The sequence below is a fragment of the Drosophila nasuta genome, chromosome 2R (genome assembly GCF_023558535.2).
Source record: "Drosophila nasuta strain 15112-1781.00 chromosome 2R, ASM2355853v1, whole genome shotgun sequence".
In the NCBI taxonomy this organism is placed as follows: domain Eukaryota; kingdom Metazoa; phylum Arthropoda; class Insecta; order Diptera; family Drosophilidae; genus Drosophila; species Drosophila nasuta.
Genome location: NC_083456.1, coordinates 19,667,840 through 19,691,121, shown reverse-complemented (window position 1 = coordinate 19,691,121; position 23,282 = coordinate 19,667,840). Strand labels below are relative to the sequence as shown.

The following is a 23,282-nucleotide window of genomic DNA, read 5'->3' as shown; positions in this document are numbered from 1 at the left end:
TTGAAGTAGAATTCGCCTACTAAACTTCCCAATAATTAAAGTTTAAAAGAACATTCTGAAGATATGTTGCACATAAAAAAGTAAGTCTCTATAAAGTAGTTTGAAAAGGATTTAAGCTTTGTTGCTGTCAAGTCAAAGTTGCCAAGCAATTGACTTAAGGAATGAACAACAACTGTGAATCCGTTGTAATAATAAATTTCAAATTAGACCAATTATGGCAATTGAGTTTCTCGACCATGGCCAATAACTATTATTTAATTGTTCTTGGCCAAGAATAGATGTGAGCGACGCAAGTTTTGTTATTTATAATTTGTTGTTAAATCAAAGCCAAAAAGCAAAAGCAAAAGCAAAAGCTGTGTAAGGAAAACAGGCCGTGTAATTAAGAGGCCGCCGCACGGAAATAACACTTTAAGTGGGCAGTTTTCTTTTTTGTTGTGGGTTGGGTTGGGCTGAGTTTGGGTTGGGGTTGGGAGTCAGGAGTCAAATGCGTACGAAGTCCGTTGAAATAACTTGAGCTTGGGCAATTGGCACGTGACTCGGCTACCAAAATAATCCCCAGCTGAGTCCTGAAGAGGTTTCGTTGTAGCGTTTTGCGTGTGATTTAAAAATAATTAAACACGTACAACGAATAACTGTAATTTCCAGTCACGGCAACACGCAACACTGTTTCAACTGCCAGGTAGAAGGCAGAAATTTAAAATTAACATTTTTATTTATTTGAAAATAACGCTGGACTCGGCTCATTGGGCACATTTCACTCGTTTGTGCATTGAGCCGTTCGTCGTTGGCCGTTGGCCATTGGCCATTGGCAGTTGTAGTCTGAGACCGAGTGCTGAATGTGGTTGAACGGTAAACAAGAAGCAAACACCATATCCTTCTCGAATGTCCTGGCCAAATAACTGCTGTCTGTTGATACTTTTGACGATATGCGGCTGCTGCTGTCGTTGGTGTTGTTGCTCGTCCGGTTCGTCTGGGAACGGCTCGAACATTCTGATGATTACCATGGGCGGCACGAAATCGCACAAAATACCCTTCTGGGCATTGGGTCGAGCGCTTATCAAACGGTGAGTGTCCCCCACTCACTGTTCAATTGCTGGATACTAATGCTGATGCCGATGCTGATCCCTGGCAGCGGCCATCGGATTACGTTTGTGAATGGCTTTCAAGCGGATTTTCATGTGGATGGCCTGGTTGAAGTGACACCAAAGCGGCTCGTTCAATACATACGCAACTATACTGATTGGGATTTGGTGGGCGCACGCTATGCTGGACATCAGCCGCTCTCCATATTCGATGCCATGCGATATCCAATTGAGGTAACTGCTATGCCACATCAAAGTACACAAACACAGACAGACAGAGAGAAACACACTCCCATCTGATATATGTATATGAGAAAGTAGGATAAGCTTGTGGCTGACATTTATTACTCAATGGCCGACAGGCATGCAACAGTTTGCTCAGCGACCCTGCCACACATCGTCTGCTAAGGCGAGGCGTAAGGACAACAACGACAACGACAAGGACAGCGACAGCGACAGCGTCAGGAACAGCGGAAGAAGGCGAAACGGATGACGGCGAGGGAGAAGAAGGCAGCCACTATCAATTGGCGATTGTAGATGGCGCATTTCCGGAGTGCGCCCTGGGCATTGTCCATAGTTTAAATGTAACGGCATTCATGTACATCAATACGGTGGCCTTCTACACCGGAAGTCTCTCGTTGGCCGGCAATCCGGTTGCGTATGCTGTCACGCCTCATGTCTTTGCCTCCTGGACGTTGCCCATGCACATCGTGCAGCGTGTGGCAAATTGTTTAACTCATGTTTTTGCCGACTTGCTGCACTGGGTTAGTATTCCTCCCCTCACCTACACTCCCTTCACCCTTTACCCAATCTGGTTTGCAGTCCGGATTGCACACATTGTCAGCCTATAGACAGCCTATTGCATACGGCATTCAACTCGTGCCTCCTTCTTTTCCTCCTTCCGTGGTCTAGGCATCCCTATGCACTAACAAACGCATTAATCCTTGCCTTGATTTAAGACCAATTTCAGTGTGATGCGTGTGCTGTGTGCTATGTTGTACTTGCAACACAGCAGCAGGCACGTCAAGTGGCAGCCAGTCAGTCGATACTTGTGGCTGTTGCAGGCTCACCTGACCATGATTGGCTCCTGATTTATCATGCATCAGACTGATTAAATGATGCTTAGTGGCTGCCATACCATCCCATCCCATTGCAACCCGACTTTGTGTGTATCGAGTGTGTTTTGTGTGCGGCCTTGTCTAAGCTGCTTCCGTTCTGTTTCGCAGCTGTGCATGCAACGTGTGCATCACATGCTGCGCCATCATCTCGGCGATGCGGTGCCACATCCCTACGTGTTGGCCAGCGAGGTTGCCTTCATTTTGCAAAACGGTCACTTCAGTGTGACACCGCCCAGCGCCCAGCTGCCGAATGTGGCCAGTGTGGCATGCCTCCACTGCCGTCCGCCGGCTGCCAATCTAAGCCAGCTGGATATGGAGTTGTCGCAGTTTATGGACGCAGCGCCAGCTGGCGTCATTTACCTATCGATGGGCTCGTCGGTGCGCTCGTCACGATTGCCGGCAGCGTTGTGCCAACTGTTTGTCGCGGTCTTTGCGCGCCTGCCGCATCATCACGTCCTCTGGACGTGGGCGGCGGGCAACAGCACAACGGAGTCGATGCCTCGGAATGTCCGCGTACGCGACTGGCTGCCACAGCAGGATATCCTTGGCCATCGTCGACTGCAACTATTCATTACACACGGCGGACTGCTGAGCCAACACGAGGCCGTCTACCACGGTGTGCCGCTGTTGATGCTGCCCGTGTTCTGCGATCACGATGCGAATGCCGCCCAAGCGGTGCACGATGGCTACGCAAGGCGGCTGGAGTTGGCACAGCTTACCGAGGAGTCCCTTTATCGGGCCATTCACGATGTCCTGCATAATGATAGCTATCTGCGTGCCGTTAGGTATGCAATATGCAATCTTGCTTTATATCTGTCATTTGCCATTTCAATCCAATTGCATTTCGTTTATCATCATTATCATTCGCATTCGTTTTGTTGCAGACGTCGACGAGCTCTTCTACACGACCAATTGGCTTCGCCGCTGCGTCAGGCTGTCTACTGGACCGAGTATGTCATCAGGCACAAAGGTGCCAGGCATTTACAGTCGCCGGCGAGACACATGAGGTGAGTATGTTGGGCCACTCTTTTGTGTCTGGCTGTTGCATCTAATTATTGCATAGACATTAATGGGCTTCGCAATATGTGTCTGGGATATAGAATGGGGATTTGCTGATTACATTTCATAAAGTGATTACAAGTGGTTAAGTTCTTTGTGGGGCATCATTTGATGGTGTGATTTTGTATAAACCGAAGTTCAATTCATTTTTGGAAATTAAAAGAGAGAAATTTACAGTTCGTCAGAGTCAGCATAAAATACTTTAGGTACTTTTTGATGGGCTTCATTAATTTTGTTTGAATTGGATTTTAAATCATTTTAAAATTACTAGTCATATTTGTTATTATATGTTTAAGTTAAGACCGAATTAAATTTAGGTAATGTTATAAATACTTTTTGTGAGCATCATTACTTGCAATGGAATTAAGTCATAATCAGATATGAATTTTGTAGATTGTTAAGGAGTATATCACACAACAATGTTGCTTTGGCTGACAATCTGGTGTATTTTGCACTCTATGGTATATTTAAAACGTAGTATAATATCAATATAGCCTTTGGATTTTTGCTACTACAAAAAAATTATATTTTTCTAGCAAATCTAGTAATATTAGAGATAGCAAATTATGGCTTGACAGAGGTAACTACTTGAATTCTAGAAACTTTTGTTGAGCATTATAAACTGATGCAATTCAATCTTAATCTGATTTAAATTCTACTGAGTTCTTAAAGATTATGTTCCTGTAAGTTCAAGCAATGAATATATAATAAAAATAAGACTAGAAATTGTAAATATTTGTTCGTAGGCATTATTAGCAGTTGTAATTTAGCTTTAATTAATATTCAATTTTTCTGCAGTGCTTAAGAATTATTTTTCTACAAAATCAAGAACTTATTAGATAGTGAAATTTAGGTTCACAGCAGCAACTTACTCAATTGTATTTTATTTATATTGTATTTTGTTGAGCATCATTAGTTGGCCTAATTTAGTCTTATTTAGTTCTCCATTCACTATTTTGTTTTACTATTAAATGCAGTCTTTCTTTCTTGTTGAGAAACAAGTAGCTTATTATTTATTGATAAACTTACTTTACCTTTTGTGCCATGATTGCCATTCTGCGCAGTTTCGTTAGCTACTATTCGCTGGATGTTTTCGGACTGCTGTCGGGCATTATTTTGCTGGCGTTGCAGCTGCTGCGTGTTTTCGTCAAATACTTGGCTGCAATATGGCGAGCGAAAACAAAAAAGACAGTTTAAAATTTAATGGCACGAATGCAGCGAACGTAGGGGAAGGACAGGGCAGCATAATTTGATTTCGATGTACTTGTCTACGATGACAGCAGCCGGCGGCGTTTGAAGTCATTGTCCGGCCCAGACATTGTCCCATGGCCGCGGGGGCAGACAAAGCTGAGATGGCAGTGAAGTTTGTGCTCTGCTGTGCTGTGCTGTTGTAGTTGTAGACGCAGTTGCAGTTTGGAGCTGTCATCATTGCAGTTGTCATGTGCTCTTTTTATGACTTGTCAAAAATAGAAGAATTGTCATTGTGCAATGATAAATAAATGTCAAAGACTCTTTGTGAAATTGTGTTTTGCTGTTTCCGCCATTGCAGTCCCGTTGTCTTTGTGTGCCATGTAGCGGAAGCGGAAACGATAATACTGCACGCACACACACACACACATACACACACACACACAAGGAAGAAGGAGATTGAGCTTTGTGAGTCGGTGTCCTAAGAAGCCCACGGCGAACTTTACCACAAGTCGAGCGGAGTGACTTCTGACTGTTGTTGCACACTTCATTGGAATGCCAACTCATGCTGCACATGTCGCTCAGTGGGCGTGGCACTTGTAACCAGCCAGCCCACGTATTATTTCGATGCAGTGATTTTAAAGCGCAGCACAATCAATCTCACGCCTCTTGAAATTCATCGATTTAATGATAGGCAGACAGTAAGCAAAGCATCGACAACATCAACAGCAGCAAAGCTCTCTTTGAAAAAGCGCTTAAAGCATCAGACAAAGCTGCGCGAGAGCTTGTGAAACCGGTTTGCGGCTCAAAAGCTTCGCGGTGTATGAGGTAAGCAGCACGATCGATGCGATCGCAGCGCACAGAAATGAGCGTGAAGACTTTGTGAACGGTTCACAGCGGACGATTGTGCCAAAATCAAAATCAACAACAAAACCAAGACACTGAGAAAGAGAGTGTGGCAACGAGTGTGAAAGAGAGAGAGCGTGTGTGAGAGGAACAGTGTGTGGAGCCGAAAGAATGTGTGTGAAAGAGAGCAACAAGTTTGCAAGTGGAAATTTTAACAATAAAATGCTGTGAAATACATTAAACTGGCCTCATCCTCAAGGCAACGCCAGTGTTCAAAACAAAAGCAAAATCAAAAGCAACATAAATAAAAGTCAAGAAAAAACAGATATTATAATAAAAAGCACAATTCCAAATCAAATATGCAAAGGGAAAACATCAAAAACGAAAAATTTTAAAATATTTACTGCACATTATTATTATGAACAAAAGTGTTGAAGCAACGACAAACAAATTGCTAAGTTAAAAAACATTTGAATATAACAAAAAACAGACAAGTGAAAGACAGAAAGAGAGCAAGTGAGTGCGCTAAAAAGAAGAGTGTGTGTTAGAAAAAGACAGCCAATAACAGCGCTAGACTTTCGCAGCTAACGTTTGAATTTTGCACGCACACGCCAAACGCTGTGAACAACACAAGAAAAATAGACTAACAAAAAAAAAAAAACAACACGCTCACAGCTTTAGATACAGATACAAAATAGAGCTCATAGTTAAAGCAGATACAAGCGCGAATCGCTGATTAACAAGAAGTTGTGCAAAAATGGAGTATGAGAAAATGATGTACATGCCAAGCGCTGAGGTAAGTCGGTGAATGCCGTTGTATACCTACATATATGCATTAACTATACTATACATTGTAATAATATTCACAACTATATAAAGTCTCTAATGTCTACTGTCTACTATATATCAGTGATGATGTCTGGGTGTGATGTGTGTGGGTCGCGGCGAGTGGGTGCTTTTGAGTTTTGAGTTTATAGTAACTACAAGTCAAGCAGTTGATAGCTGACAGCTGATAACCTATTCGCATGCTCTTATCAACAGTGAAAATAGCTAAATGTAAACACCACCACACACACAAGTACGTATGTATGTATGTATCTTCATCTCGGCGTGTGCTGCTCGTATGCTCGAAATAATTTGCGCAATTGCCCCAGCATATGGCAGATAATGTTTTTGGCAGCCATAGCGATGCTTATTAACTTTAGGAGCCTGCCATCATCTGACTTTTAATTAGCAAAAGTACGAGCACTCCAACACACACACACACACACACACACACACATAGCTCTAAGATATGTATGCTGCATGCTGTATCTGTGTGTATCTCAAAGGTAGACAGACTCAAATGAGTGTCACTAGGTGAGAGTCGCACTGCGTCGCATTGTCTGCCATACACGTTAATGTTGCTGCTGCTGGTGTTTGCTGCTGTTGTTGTTGCTACACTTGCCAGTTACATTTTCCATTTGTCTTATGGCATTTCGTTTTAATTACAACAACAACAGCAGCAGCATCAACGACGTGGAGGCATCAAACGATGGCAGCAACTTTCAAAAGATGCTTTCATTTTGCAAGAAGTGATTCTAAATGATTGTCAACTATGGCACGGCAACAATAACAACACCAAATACCAAACAGCAGCAACTGCAACAGCGGCAGCAGCAACAATGTCAAGCTGGCATTTCACTCGGAAAGTGCATTCCAAAGCAACTTAGAGAGGCGCACGGACAGACAGACATCAGATACTTTTGTTGGACCTACTTAAGCTCTATATATGCTGTACACTGAGTTTGACGTTTTGCCGCAATAGCAAAAAGCGAAAAAAAACTTGTATTTACCATTTTTGATTGATTTGATGGAAATGTGTCTGCTGCGATTTTGCACGTCGTTGTCGTTGTCGCAGTTGCTGTTGTCGTTGTCAATCTTTCTAGCAACTCGCAGACGCTTCTTCTTCTTTAGCTTCTCGCGTTTCCAATTGCTGACACAGAAGGCAGCAACAGCAACAGCATTAGCAGCAGCCAAGTAACAACGTTTTGCAATTGCAATTGCACATTGAAGTTGCAGTTGCAGCGTTTGGAACGTTGCAGCCACAGCCAACAGTCAACACTCTTATGCCTCATTATATTTATGGACATAATAAAATAAATACTATGGCCAACAATTAAAAATGCAAGCGCATTTGCCGCTTTCGCAGGCAGCAAAACAAAAAGCAAAAATAAGAAAAGAAAAAACAAAAAGCAGTAACACAGAAAAAGAAAAGAAAAACTGACATGACATAAATATTTCTCAAGTGTTGCTGACAAGTTGTTGCAGCCTCTTCTACGTTTTCACAACACATATCAAGAACTATTCAAGTCAGAAAAGATTAGAGGTACAGCCAAGCACCAAGCTAAGCAAAGCCCTTTGGCCAATTGCTGTTGTTGTCGAGTATCAATCAAACTCTGTTAGTCAAATTCATATTTATTACACAAATGTAATTCGTTGGCATTTTTGTTTTGGGTGTGGCGCAGTAGTTTATTATTACCTGTCTATATATATATACGATTATATTTGTACTTGTACTTACGATTGTTGTTGTCTCTTGTCTGTTGATTTGCAAATCGCGCACTAAACGCACATTGAAGATGTCGCCGGGCTCTTATGCAAATTGAAATGAGTTGGCTGGCGCAATGTCTTTTCCACAGAATAATTGTCCATGCGTGCGTTGCATAATGAGCAGAGCCACAGCAGAAGACTCCAAATGGTCATGGGCATGGGCAGACAGATAGACAGACGGACAGACACAAACAGACCAAGTCATCGGCCAAGCTAAGGCAAAGCCAAGCCAAGCCAAGCCAAGCCAAGCCTGCCTGCAAGATACTCGAGTTCAGTGCCTAGACATTGATATGGGATGGGCAACGTCTACTATCAACTGCTGTGAGTACTCTTTGCTTATTGTGGGTGTGCGAGTGTGTGTGCAAGTGTGTGTGGTTACATTGCTCTCAGTGGGCATTGTATGCTTACCTGTTTGAGGTGTCTAAATAGCTATGGGCAAAGTGAATGGCCATAGTTCAGGCATAACTCAAATGAGTAAGTGCAATGGATTATTGGTATGTGCTTGCTGGATAAATATTATCACACAATGTAGCAGCTCAGCTCCTCAGAATATATATATATAACTATATATATGTTAGTTGCCCTTAGTTGGTATGTCAATATGCTGAGAAACAAGGCTTTAATGGCACGGAATGGCTTAATTTGTAGTCTTTGAATTTCCATTATGGAATTTGTAGTTTTCCTGGCTTAAAAATTATTGTTGATACCAATTGTAATTTGTTGACTCATGAATTTTAGATTCAATGAATATTTAAATTAAGTTTTTATACTCGCTACTCATAGGGTAGAAGGGTAATATAACTTTCCTACCTTCAGGCATCTCTGAACCTAAAAAGTATATATTATCTTGGTCAGTGTGAACAGCCGAGATGATATCGACATGTTCGTCTGTCCATCCATTGTTGTATAATTTAAATGTGGTACTATATCAATATACCGATTTTAGCCTTTAGTATATTAATTTGCTATATTTTAAGAATAATACCGAACTAGGTAGCGTGTATCTTACAGTCGATCACACTCGACTTTAAACACTGAAGTTTCAAGTGTTATTCCTTACTATTTAATGCATAATGATTTTATACTGATTGCAGGATGTTGACTCATAAAGCATCTACCATAGCCTAACCTAATGAATATTTATATTAATTTTTTCAATAAGTTGGAATTTTGTGTATTATTTATTGAGCCATGTAAAACCTTTTTGCCATATCCCGGAACAATTTGGTTTCCAGAGCTAGGTACCAAAAGCATTTGCATTTCTATTTTGCATAAATAGTTCTGAGTTTCTGTGTCTGTTGTGTTGTGTTGTTATCTAACAGCTGCAGAAACCTTTTAGCCATGCTCTAATGCAATGTTATGGGCTTACAGGCTTGAAGCATAATTGAAATGCAGTGATCACTTGAAGGCTGACTAAACAAGATTTGTGTGTTCACCTTGTGCACTCGGGCTCGTTGCAACAATTTATTGTGTTGCATGAAATGTCGACAATTAAATGCAATGCAAACGACATTATCCAAAGAGAACACAATTAAAAATTGCGCCGTCACGAACTGCGATCTATTCGTTGTACTAAAAGCAAAGCATAGCAAAAGCAAAGCGAACGACAACGAGCGATGTAAAAATAAGCAGAAATAATTCTTGTCTCAGTGACAGCTTAACCCACGCATACAAGTTGTGTCTAAGTATCTGCGAGTACGAATATCTGAGTATCTACTTGTGCGAGTATCTGTGTACATACGTGGATTTGTGCACTTATGCTCTTGACTCTTTGCTGTCGTTGTTGTTGTCTATTGTCTGTTTGTCTCTTGCCTGTTGTCTGTTGTCCGCTGCTGTCTCTGCTGTTTGTTTTTGTTTGCTGACAGCGGCTCAACACTCTTAACGTGGCCCCCGTAACGTACACGCGGTGCCCTCTCAAACCCTCTCGTAATTAATTAAAAAAATTTTGCGCTTGCGCGACGAACGGCTTTCGAGGTTTGTCTTTATGTTTGCCCGCTGATGCTTTTTTTCGTTATCGTTGTCGTTGTCATTTTCGTTTTGTTGCTTCCATAGTCATAATGCGATTAGAACAGATTACCAGACAGAATTGTCCCCGCAGTCAAGCAGGCCAGGCAATCAGCCAGTTCAAAGCCAGTTGAGTTGAGTTGAGAGCTAGTAAGTCAGTCAGTCGGTGAACACCTGAGGCTTTTGCACACAATTTGCATAGTTTGTTATATTTAGTGCAAGAGCAACAAATATAAATATAAATTAATTTAAATAACACTTGGCAATAATTCAACATCAACATCAACATTAACATCCACATCATGATTTCAAGGCTGCTGCAATTGCAATGGTAGCTGCTCTACCCTTCACTTTACTGCCCCAGGGGAGAGTTGGGGGCACACAACACACAGCACACAACACACACGTCGTATGCGCAATGTTGCCTGCCCAAGGTTGGCAAATGGTTTTCTTTGTCTACCTGGCCTCACAGTTGGCTTGTGGCATGCCTTGGTGCCTGGGCGCGCCCCGCGTGTAAAGCCATGCTTAATTTATTTATATAGATCGTGCGCTTGCCTTAGGCGTTGGCCATTTCATTTATTATTAACTTGGACAACATTAAGAACAACAATAACAGCTCACAAGTGGTAGCTGTGCGCTCTATAGTTCTATACGCTTTCGGCGAGTTCTTTTGGCCACAGCTTCTTATCTGATCGTCGCTTTATTAAAGCTTTTGTCGCTGCTAAAAGGAACGTTCTGACAACGTAAACGTAAACTTGATTTTATTATTAGGCAAAGCATAGCATACACCACTCACACACACACACACAAAAACACAATACACACACACAGTGAGAGACTCGAGTCGAGTCAACTACTATGCCACATTCTTGAGTCTGTCTGTGAATTGTTCTAATGAATTTTGTTATTTTGTTGCTATTGGCCCCAAAGTCATACAAATTGTTAAACTTGTTTCTGGTTTTCTGGCCAGCATATTTCAATTTATTACTTATCCAGATTGTTGAATATTATTGTTGCTAATTTTATAAGAGTTTTTTCTTCTCTTTTTATTGTTTTTTATTTCCCTTCGTATTGAAGTAACGAAGTTTTATCAAATGTTGCTACTGCTCTTGTCATGTCGTATATTGCGTAGCTTGCTCTGAATTTTTGGCCTACGCTTCTTCTTTATTTACATTTTGTGTTGTTTTTCTTCTGTTCGACTTTTAATAAAATTATTGCGAGTTTCCTGAGTGTGTGTGTCTGTGTGAGGTTGTGTGTGTGTTTGGTTAACATGACTCAGTTATGATTTCATTTCTGTTTTGCTAGATTTTATAGACTGCTTTAAGATTTTAATCAGCGAACTGAAGCATAAAGCTCAAAGATTTAAAACAATCACTTCGAGATAAATATTTCAGCACACACATACATATTAATACATATGAATATGTGAGTGTATTCAGCTGTGCCACTTTTATATTCGTCAGCTCATAAAAAGTGTTATAGAATGAAGACAAAGGCACAGTTTTCATTCTTGACGAAGTTTTGGTGAGTTATTTCCGAGAATTATGGAAACTTCAAAATTGGTTGACTACGGAATACCCAAACTCGAATCGAATTTGCATTGAAATGAGTTGGTTAAATACCTAGAAGAGATACAAATTCAAACTAAATGTTTTCAGCTTGAATCTGTCAGAAAATCGTTTGATCCACAGCTTTATCGTTGAAAGTTATTTGACACATTGTAGGAGTATTTTGTATTGGTTTTTTTTTTGTACTTTTGTAAATGTCTTTAAAAATAGACCTGTCAGTTAAATGGATCTATTAAAAGTTTGTGGCTTTTCTAAAAATACAAATCGGCGACTACAGAAATACAAAAATACCTGCCTCGCCCTGCTCTGCCCTGGCATTCTGTCAGTTCAATTCACATTCTCAATTGCCGTTGTGGTTAAAACACTTTTGTTACTTTGTTGTTGTTAGTTTTTTTTCTGTTCATTGTTGTGCCAACTTTGACACCAAAGCCGCTGGCATATAGAATTTTGTTGTTTGTTGGGACTTTTTGTCCGAGTGTTTTTCGATGGAAATAAATGGCAACGAGCAACAGGAACAACAGCAGGAATAACAAGAGCAACCATATCATGTTATTTTTCAAATTACCAATTTGTGACGTTTATTGTGGGTGATAATGCATGCGTATGTAGATATTCCAATAAGTACTTATTATATGAGTGTGCATGTAGTGGTGTCTTTATTTAAATCTGAACTGATAGGTTTATTGACAGGCGTGTCATGTCAGTCGGAGTCGGTGTTGCGAATGAAATATGGTCTCATACTTTGCTGGACAGCAGGCAAGAGTTGGCTAAATGCGGCACAAAAAGCCTTTTGTTTGACCAGATATTGTAATAAAATTTCGTATTTTTGTAGGCTATTGGAAACTCCCGTCAGAATGTGAGTGTGAGAGCATGAGTATTGAGACATTTAATTAAAATTTACGGACTACGTTAGTTGTTGATTGTTGTTGTTGCTGGTTGCTTGCCTGGTTGTTTGCTTGTTTGTTTGTTTGCACAAAGTGAATAGCAGGAAATATAAGACGGAATAACCCGAGTGATCTAATTGCCACAAGCCTCTCAGAATGTGGGCATTGTGTTTTCGGGGTACTTAATGGTCAAGCGAACCCAAATAAATCAATATTTATATATTGAAAATAAATGCCATTTTTTCTGGTTTCTCGACAGATGGAGAATAGAGATTGAGAGCGAAAGATAGAGTGAGAGTGAGAGAGAAAAAAGTCTTTTTCCCAATAACCAATTAAGGGTTTTCGATTTCTTTTTTTTTCTCTTTATTTTAGGCAATTTATGATGGCATCAGTTAAGGGCATGCCCATAAAAATGTAGACTGAGACCGAGATTGTTTATGGTCTATAAATAGCAGCAAGTGTGAGACATACACTCCCTCTAATCGGGGGGGGGGCTAATAAATATGCACTTTGCTTAGCACTCTTAACAGATTTAATGGTTATTTTTATTGAGTCACTTGCTGCTGACCAGCAGCTGTGCTCAGCCAGGCGGCTGTTGAATCACTTGACCAGTTTTGTGCCTTACAACGAGAGGATTGAGTGAGCGGCCCCCTTTTCGGGTGAAGCACCCTTTTGTGGGGGTCTAAGAAAAAAGTACATAGAATGCTGATAATAATAATAGTAGGCAATGTTTAAACTAAGCTTTAGCGCTGCCAATTAACAGCTAGCTGAGAAAAGCTAACAACGAAAATCACTCATACGCCCAGTGTTCGTACAATTAAAACATAAAAATTGTATTAACATCGTGACTGGTTGAAAATCTAAACAAACGACGACGACGTCGACGACGTCAATATTGTATTGACACAGCAGCCCCCCGTCGTTGTCGCCACCCCTTCCCCCTCCGTCCACGTTCAACTGGGTCTCGCATTGCGCGCTCTCGAGCTAAAACTGCAAATCGGAAAATCCAGAATGAGCTGTTAAATTAATAATAAGCGCAAAGCGCAGCAGCACAAAGACACTGTCAGCTACACATAGCTCTCCTCCCCTCTACACCACCACTCTTCGTCACTCCCCTCTTACATTTTTCGCTTGCCTCTACCACCCGCTAGGACTGGCCTGGCCTGGTCTCAACGATGGCTGCTGCTGTGTGAGAGCTTAATGAAAAACCAGTTTACACAGCATTCACTCAGAGGCGAAAAAAAAACTGTAGATGATCATAAAATTCAAACAGCCAAAGCCACAGCTAAAGTCAAAGCCAAAGGCAGCTGCACAGAAAGCGAAAATGTATATTTATTGCATTGCATGTTGTAATGACGCCTTCAACTCTAAATACAAACTAATCAAGAGTGTGTCTATACTACGTATATACTATAGTTTTGTGTGTTTTGTTCGAGTTAAGGGTAGCGAAGAGAATTCTCAGAGAATACGTTTCGATATTGATCTAGTCATTGTTCTGCTCAAAAAGCACACGCTGCTTTCAGCTTGTTATTAGTTTAAATTGCCTCTCCGCCTTCACTCCACTTCCACACACGGTTAAGATAGATAGTTGGCTACGATCTAAGGCTTCAAGTTGGGCTCTGGGTTTTTTCGCAATCAGTTTTCATGGCGTCACAGACTCCCGAGACTCAGAGTGTACAGCAAGCACACTTTGGCTCACAGCTCGACTTTTAAGTTGATAAATGAGTAAATCAATGGCGCTTTGAGCTTAGTACGAATCTTGCCTTTGTCGACAGCGGCTTAACATTTGGATACCGCAGCGATACGCTTGGAAACACTTAAGGTTAAAAACATACAAATACAAAAATCGAAATCGTAATACTGCCATATGCAGCGGCTTTTGTTGCTGCTGCTGCTGCTGTTGTAACATTTGGGGCAGGTAGGTGCCGACTACCAGTTAAAATTAGAAAGGCAGCAGCAACAGTACCAAAAAAATAAATACAATAAAAAGAGTGAAAAAAAAACCAACTTCGGTCTGGCGTCTGTGGTCTTCGATCTTTTCCAACTCGGGAGTGCTAATTAAAACCAAGTGAAATACTTTAATTAATTAGTGCGACGAATGCGAAATATTAAGATATTGAGGCTGTGTCTCAATTAGCAGTGGAACTAACCTCTCTTCTCCGTCTCTTCTTTCGCATAGATGCCGCACAATTCACAGTTTAAACTTGGCGCCGCGGTGAACACAGAACAATTCCAGAGCCAGACGACGCCGGAGCAACAATTCGCCGCTTACTCCTATGCGGATAACTTTGATTTGTCGCTGCTGCCGGAGGACGCGGGCATTCCCACAACAGTTTATCAGTACAACGCACCGCAGATTAAGATCGAGAGTGCCTGGGATTGCGCCAGTGTTGGTGGCGATCTACACGAACAGTTGGCAACAACCAGCAACAGCAGCAGCCATCAGCTGATACCGCCTCCGCCCGCCTATCCGCACAGTGCCTATCCCTCGCCTCAGTCGAGTCCGCAGCAGTCGGACTTTGCCTCATTTGCCTACGGCAATAAATACAACGGCAGCTACGATTGCCTGAGCAGTCCTTGCCCCTCGCTGGACGCCAGCAGCATCAAACAGGAGCTGCACATTTTGCCGCCATCGCCACCAGAATCGAATTGCGAGACACCTTCGCCTAGATCGGCGTGCAGCGACGGCAGCAGCAGCATCAAAGCGGAGCCTTTGGATGTGGATGTGGAGAACTATATAGATTTGAATTCATTGCTGCAGCAGCAGCAACAGCAGCAGGAGCAACTAACGGAGACAAAGCCCAGTCATCAGCTGTTGCGCGAGTGCCTTGAGGACACAACGTTCCAGAAGAAGCACAATCTGAAGCCGCTGGCACTGGAGTCGTTCATCGGTGGCCTAGCCGAGGTGCGTGGTGACTTTGAGCCGGTCATTTCGCTGGCGCTGGAGCATGCCAAGCGTGAGGCGGACGCCATCTGCGCGGAGCTGCAAATATCGCAGGGTAAGTGAACAAGACTATAATGCTATATAAATGATTTATTTGATTTGTTTTCGTCTTGTTTTTGCAGATCCCAATGCTTGGACGTCCGCCCAGGTGCATGCATGGCTACGATCCACCCTCGCGCAGTTTAAGCTGCCACCGGCCTTGAATCTCGAGTTGCAATTCAGCGAGGATGGCGCCGCACTTGCATTACTCAGCGAGGAGGAATTCATGCGTCGTCTGCCCGAGGTGAGTACATAAAAATTTACATATTTTAGCGATATTCTGGCCATGTGACTGACTCAACTTGTCGACGATTACAAAATCGAAAAAATGGGGTAGCTAATAAGCATAATACAAGAAGACAATGCAAATGCCAAAAGCAAAACCAAACGAAAAAAAAAGACAAGAAAGAAAAGAGGGAGAGAAAGAGAGAGAAAAAATCGAATACCAATCGATGCGATTGAATTGAATTGAATTTCGCGTACGAACCCAAAACCAACTGACTTGTCTTGTGTTTAAACTTAAGGTGAGAAAAGAGAGAAACAAAAACAATAACAAAACCAAAACCAAAACTTTAAAAGAAACAAGTTTCGTAACTGACGTTGACGTCATGGCCCAGACCAGAGCAGTAGCAACAGCAACAACAACAGCAACAGCAACAACATGGATCGATCGATCGGTAGCAGGCCCAACCAAATCGGAAAGCCAAACGCCAAAACGACAAACCTGTTGCCGACAATTAGGCAAAAAGCTTGCGGCATCAAAAACTACTCCAAATGCGTTCCCCTCTCCTCTCCACTCCCCTGGCAAAACAAAGTGCCAGTCAGCACTTTGCCAAAAATATATCAATGATTACATTTGCCAATCGGTGAAATGGCGTCGCATCAAAGTGCCTGCTGTTGTTGTTGTTGTCATTGTTGATTGTTGTGTTGTGAGTGCAACCAAAATGATAACAAAAGACTTGAGCAACAAACGTGAACGCGAACGCAAACGCGAAGAGAGCGCGACAAGAAAGAGAGAGGGAGAGAAAGAGAGAGAGAGAAAAATTAGTAACCGTGGTCATGGCTGTAAAGGTGAAAGAATGTGTGAAGGTTGTTTGGTGAAACTGCACAGCACTTGGTTGATTACGAGCCGTTGCTTGCTGTTTGCTGTTGTGGTTGCTGTTGTCGTTGTCGCTGCCGTTGCCAGTTCCAGCCGAAGCTAAAACCAAAGTCACAGCAAGCAGCTCAGATGACAGCGAGACGGCACTTGAATTGAGCCAACGACCAGCAACGACATTGCAAGGTGAAAGTAAGTCGCTGGCGTTGTTGCTCTCTTCTTGCTGCTGTGGTTGCTGTTGCTGCTGTTGGTAAATGGCAACTGCAACTACAACTACAACTACAACTACAACAAACACACATAATTTATGCGTGCAGTTAGCAGATAGAATTCGAATTGATATGCCGTCTCTCTTGAAGCAGATTGAGATTTATGCGCGCTGCACTTGGGCTCAATTGAAATTTATCTTTTGTGGCTTTCTTTCGTTTCGTTTTAGAGTGGCAGCACATTGCACGCACAGTTGGAGATATGGAAGATGGCCTATGCCGATCAGTTGGGCAATAATCATGCTACAACTGCCATCGAGAATGCACAGCCATCACAAAATCTGTGGCCCACACTTGACTATCCAGCACAGACGAGTCTCGAGCACGAGGACAGCGAAGGTGCGCACTCAACAAAATCCAAATGAAATTCCTTATCTTTATCTGTATTTTTTTGTTTGTGTCTATGCAGATGACGATGATATGGAGGTTAGTGTGACACCAGCCACAGTTGCTGCCACCGCCACCGCCACGTCTACGGCCACGCCCCCTAAGCGTACGGGGGGCACACGCAATGGCGGCGGCTCACACATACATCTGTGGCAGTTCCTCAAGGAGTTGCTATCAGCACCTCAGGTGAATGGCACCGCAATACGTTGGATTGATCGCAGCAAGGGCATCTTCAAGATCGAGGATTCGGTGCGTGTGGCCAAGTTGTGGGGCAGACGCAAGAATCGACCAGCGATGAACTATGACAAGTTGTCGCGTTCGATTCGTCAGTACTACAAAAAGGGCATCATGAAGAAGACGGAGCGTTCGCAACGTCTGGTCTATCAGTTCTGTCAGCCGTATCATCAGTAAGCAAACAAAAAAAGAAGGGAGATGAACTTGGGGTTGTCTGAGTTGACTAGTTCTAAGGCTATTTATTTTATTTTATCTCTGTTTAAGTGTCATTCAAGTTCGCCCCGTGAAATCTCCGAATAACGTGTGTAACTATGCTCGACTAGTCCCGCGGATTTAGCGAGTTTTAGTTTCCTTTTGTATATACATATTGATAATTCTCTAGCACGAAGGTAAGTTCGTGCATTAGTTCGACTTGAGTGACGAGCGAGAGGAGTAGATTTTGGTTTGGTTAGGAGACAAAGTCTCTTTCAAACACTCACACTCGACTCGACTCGAGTTGATTAGGTTAAAGCCAACTGGCAATTGGCGAAGGTAAGTTCGTCGTGTCGTTGGCTTTAAGTTACTTCACCCTCCCCCCCTCAAATCAATCATTTAAATTGCAATTGTGTGCGGGGGCGTGGCAATTTTGTGGCCCCCCAAACGAACTGCATGAGTTTGACTTACCGGCGGCATCTTTATTCAAATGTTGTCTGTGCGCCTCGAACCTGTGTTGATCTCCCCTTCTGTCTTCGATTGTCATTGTGCTATCGTTATTGTTGTTGTTTATGTTGGCGTGTTGACCGCCATTAGTAGCCTGTGGCGAACTTGGCCAAAGGTCACACACACACGCGCACACATACGCACTTGTATGTGTCGCAGTAACAATAACAAGCATAAGAAAATGTCAACAAGCAAGCAGCAAAGGGAATCAACAAAACCAAAAGGGAACGAGGCAGCAGTCGTTAAGGCAGCATTGAAGGTGTTGTGGTAATTTTAGGAACCATATATCTATGATATATCAAAAGTAAGTTCTATGAACAACAAAACAAAAAAACAACGAACAATTTGTAACGAATACGATTAGTTTGATAAGCAGCAGCACAAATACAGAGAAAAGTACTTACAATTTTATTGTTGTAGTACTTTCGATTTTCTACTTCTAAGTTTATTTTCCGATAGTTCTAGAGTTCTCGAAAATTTTCTCTCTTCTCTTCCAACATGAAAAGGGAAAAAATTTTCGATGCATCGATGTATAGTTAGTATAGAAGTTGAAAACTTTTGCGCAAAAACTTTAATACTTAATTATTTATTATTTGCATTATTATGATTACTTGTTATTGCGGTGTTGGTACAAAGTATGCGTTTTGTAAGTGTGCGAGAGAGAGAGAGAGGCGAATAGAAAATCGGTTAAGTTAATTTTTAGTATTTATTTTTTTGTGTTAATTTTTAAAACGATTTATAAAAGGTAAACAAAATCGCATTATTGTTACATAATGCGCCAAAGTCAATTGTTATGCTTCTAATTATTTGTATTTTACATTTCGCGTTTTGCATTTTGCATTTTGCATTGTCGCGGCGTTTTGCATTTTGCATTTGCATTTGCTCATTAATTTTACAGTTTTCATTGAATTATTTAACCAGCGCGGTTTGGCATAGTAGTTGTTTTTGTTGTTTTTCTTTATGCATTAATATTGTATGCATTACACAATTTATATAGAATAAATGCAAAACAAATATGCAGATTCGCGCACAGATATTGTAGTTATTGATATAGGTATAATTATGATATTGTTTGAACGTTTTCGCTTCCACACACACACGGATACATATACAAATACACATACATATATAGATGTAGATATAGATATACAGTTACAGCTATCGATACAACTACATTTGTAAGATTTACGTTCAATTTTATTGTACATTGTGCATATTTATGACATGCAAACTATTTATTTATTTATTTAACTAACATATTGTCATGCTCGAAAATTCCAATAATAAAATCTAAAACAAAAAACAATAAAAAAAAAATAAATAAAAATCACACACGCCCAAAAACAAAGATCTGCTTTATTCCTCGACAAGCTGTGAGGCGCTTTATTAAATCCTTTGAATCGCATTTAATGCCACTTTTAAATAAAAGCGCTCTTTAAACCTTAATTTTACAGCACTTGCGAGGGCGGTTTATTATGTTGATATTACGTAATAGGTTAAGTATTTACACTTTCATCATTGACAATGAAAATTTCAAACAGATTAAATGTATCATTCTCGTTATTTCTGAAAACTGTTTCTAAAATATTACTTCAGCTAAATATCATTAGTATTATTTTTGTTAATATTTTTTTTAATCTTCAAATCAACTATAGTTTTTATTTCAAGTTTTCATTCATGTTATAATTTTATTTATCCAGTCTTTATCATGATTTTGTTTCTAATTAATATATTTTTGACAAGTGTTAAAATTTTTAAAATCCTAATCATGATTATTTATTTACTGTTCTATTTACTGTTCTACTTTTGGGATATTGATGACTTATCTCGCGACTCATGAAACCGATAGCTATCGACTTGGTAATGGTAACCGATACCGATAGTGTCTATCTTCTAGCCTTCACATTTATTACATGTACATATGTATGTCTCTTCATTGTTTAATAACATACGTAACATTTCATAAATTAATTTATGTTTTCATTTTATTTAACTTTAATTCAATTTGCTACTACTTTCTTAAGTTCAAGTCTTAAGTTTTGATTGCTTTCTTTTTTTTGTCAATAGCCCCATTAAAAATATTTACATTTTATTTAAATGTATTTTCCCCTCCGCATTAAAGTCAGCTCTATTGAAATCTCGTAACTTTAGTTGTCACCCTCGTTGGGTGCAAAAGCTTTTTTAGATTACCCTGTCAGTCATGCTGGGGCATTGCACTTGTGTGTGACTGTATCCAGAGCAGAGTAGAGCAAAGCAGAGACTATTTCCATGCAGCCAGCGAATTTTCAATCAGCTATTTTCAAAGCAAGTTGTGCTAACAACGCCGGCGATTCGAGGGGCGAGGGTGAGACTTAGGGGCTATTTGCCCCGATCCAGTCAGCGCACTGTGGAAAATACGTGAAATGCCGTTCAATATGCAACTGCTACATATTATAGTATGGAGTCGACCAATGCAGAACGACTTATTTAGTGAGGTGAAGTATTGCTCATTATAGAGAAGAGTCTGCTTTAGGTTAAGCTGTTATTTTGAAGCTTAGTTAGCAAATATGTACGAGTATGTTTATATATATATATACGCCTTTGCCTCTGCCTCTGCCCTTGCCTTGGCTAAGATTATTTTAATGCGCTTCAATGAGTTTATCGTCCTTGTTGTCCACATCATTCCCAAACGCGAAAAGCGAATGCGAACGTTGTGCCCGTGGGCTGCTGCTTCATTTAAATACTAAATCGCATTAAATGCCATCAAGTGGAAAATTCCCAAAAGCAATAAATTTATTGCTTGCTGCACAGTCCACGATCACGCCCAGTTCTTCGTCATCTCAGCATCAGCAGCAGCAGCTCGAGCATCCACATCCGTATCCTCATTCACATCCTTGCGCTGCGTCTCCTTTTCGTCGTCTGTCACTGCTCTCACTTTTCTTCTTGAGGGAAAGCCTTATGTATAGTGCTTACGTTATACAATATTTGCATTATAGCTTTCAGCCCCACTGACTAGCTGTTGGCTGCCAGGATTGCTGGCTGGCTGGCTGGATGGTTGACTGCCATCCTGCCTGCCTGGCTGACTGACTGACTGCTTGACTGCCTTTTTTTTAGGGGGAGGGGGAGGGGTTGGAACACTATGACGCTATGTTTATCCTTAGACATCCTGGCATTGTCTTTGTCCCCTGTCTTTGTCTTTGTCATACGCTCGTTTGGTTTTTATCTTCAGTCATTTTTGTTGTTGTACTCGCTCTGTTTTCCTGTATTTTTTGTTTTTTTGTATTAGAGTGAAACTACAAAGACAAATATTTAATTGAATTAGTGCAGCAAGCGTTAAGCAGACAATGCAAGACAAGGCCACGCCCACACCCACACCCACGCCCTATATCTGACTGTCTGTCGAATTTGAATATTGTGTTTGATTCATCAACAGGTTCGTTAGGATCCCCGTTACATAAGCCACGCAATTCTTATGTTAATTTGTCAATTGCAGCCCAAGTTTAAGTCCGACCACCCAAAAACAGTGCTTTGCTGGTAAATGCTGATAATTACGCTTGGGTTGCCAATTGTTCAGCCCTTTTTTGTTATTGTTGTTGTTGTTGTTGTGTTGGGGACCTTGTCTACTAAGCCTTTTGGTTGCCACTTGTCAGTTGTCACTTTTGTTCGACCCGCGCTCGCGCGTTGCCAGCCAATTTTGAATGCTTAAAAATAGCCTCGCAATTTTGCACGCATTGATGAACTTTGTACCTTTATTGTTGTTGTTCTTGGCCACGGCCTTTAATTAGCATAATTGGTAATACTCACGAGTCGTCTATCTCTCTCTCCTAAATTCCATGGCAAAATTTTCGATATTCGTTGCTAATTAAATGTGACGCCTAATCAATTAAGAGTTTCCAGCATTTTGAGCAGCCAGTTCGTCTGTGTTCGGTGGTTTTGTGTTGTTTGCTCCATTTGGCTTAAGAACATCCGCCAGCCGAGTTTGATGTGTAAATTTTACATTAGGCTAATACAAGGTACAAATTGCTGGCCAGCTGTGCCGCATACCAAACGTGGTAAGTGAAAATTCAATTTAAATTGATGTCGACTGGCCCAAGGACCAAGAGCCAAGGCAAAAGCCAAGCCGAGCCGAGCCAAAGTAAGTATATGCCATTTAACTTAAGTACCTTGGCCACAGACGCGCTCTCCCTTCCTCTCCTCAGCCCTCTCTTGCCTCACACAAGCCGTTGGTCAGACGTTTGTGGCCACGTAAAATAGGTAACAAGTGGCCAGACATTTGGGTCTACGACAGGGGCCCACACGTTCAGCGTCGGCCCATGACTGCGAAATCAGCGTCGACGCCGCCAAAGCAGCAACAATTTTAAAAATTCATAAAAATGTTGTTGCAGCCCCGTCGGAGGCGAAGGCGGTGACCAAGGAGATGCCCGGGGAGGTGGTCAGCCAAAGTGTACACGTTGGCTACTTCATTTTTCAAGTGTGTTTCAATTTCAGTTTCAGCTAAAAGCTGCTGCTTCTCGCTGCTGCCAGCTGCCTGCCTCACCTGATCAGTTCAGCTGTCCAACTCAACTGTTCAGTTGGATGTCTGACTTCTCGTTCTTGTTTTGTGGTAATGCAATTACAATTTTTTCAGTGTTTTTTTTTCCTTTTTGCTGTTGGCCAAGTCATGAAATATAAATGAGGTTTAAGCACATTGCACAGTAAGTGTCTAAAATCTCAACCACACACGGACAAACATTCAACAAGTTTTGGGGCCAAAGCAACCAACAAACCTACGCACAATCATAAATATCATCCAAGAAACGAGCAACAAGAACCGTCGTCCTAAGCCCAAAACCGAGCAGAAAAACCTTTTTTTCTGTCTTCTTTTTGCCACTTTTCAATTAACTTAAAATATATACACGAGCATTTTGGGTTGCCCAAAGGGAGCAGCGACCCATTCCCCCAGCCCCTGCCCCATCCATTTAAACAATTTCCTTCAGCTCAATTTTTATGCTTCACTTTTTTTTTGTGTGTGGAATGCCGAAATTCCGTTGCCTACTTTTAAGCGCAGCATTTAGTTAAGTGCATTTGATTTGGGGAAAAGGCCCCACGACACAGGTTAACAGCGCGTAATGCCAACAACTGAGTTGCAATTTATTGGATTAAGCATCCAAAGCCCCAATGAGATATCTATATATATATTCACAGAATACTATATGTGTGTGTGTACTGTGCGTATACTTAATGCCAGAGACAATAACCGCATTATGCGGCTTTATCAGATGGCCAGCTATCGTGGGGATTGCGTGTACACATACGAA

General features: G+C 41.4%; 2 protein-coding genes across 3 annotated transcripts; both read left to right on the top strand.

The window, feature by feature from the left end:
* The first annotated feature begins 1,103 nt into the window (after positions 1-1,103).
* On the top strand, positions 1,104-4,716 carry LOC132785133 (UDP-glucosyltransferase 2-like). The gene is made up of 5 exons (XM_060791125.1): positions 1,104-1,316; positions 1,445-1,846; positions 2,309-2,985; positions 3,085-3,207; positions 4,324-4,716. The coding sequence occupies exons 1-5, from the start codon at positions 1,104-1,106 to the stop codon at positions 4,454-4,456; spliced, it is 1,548 nt and encodes a 515-aa protein (XP_060647108.1). The 3' UTR covers positions 4,457-4,716.
* A 240-nt stretch (positions 4,717-4,956) lies between these two features.
* Positions 4,957-18,651, top strand: LOC132785673 (DNA-binding protein D-ETS-4). 2 transcript variants are annotated; one of them, XM_060791870.1, is made up of 5 exons: positions 4,957-6,089; positions 14,521-15,340; positions 15,408-15,568; positions 16,857-17,025; positions 17,096-18,651. In XM_060791870.1, exons 1-5 carry the CDS (start codon positions 6,051-6,053, stop codon positions 17,482-17,484), a joined length of 1,578 nt encoding a protein of 525 aa, XP_060647853.1. In that variant the 5' UTR covers positions 4,957-6,050; the 3' UTR covers positions 17,485-18,651. The 2 variants fall into 2 exon arrangements, with proteins under 2 accessions (XP_060647853.1, XP_060647854.1); XM_060791871.1 differs by lacking the exon at positions 4,957-6,089 and adding an exon at positions 14,013-14,163.
* Positions 18,652-23,282: the final 4,631 nt, after the last annotated feature.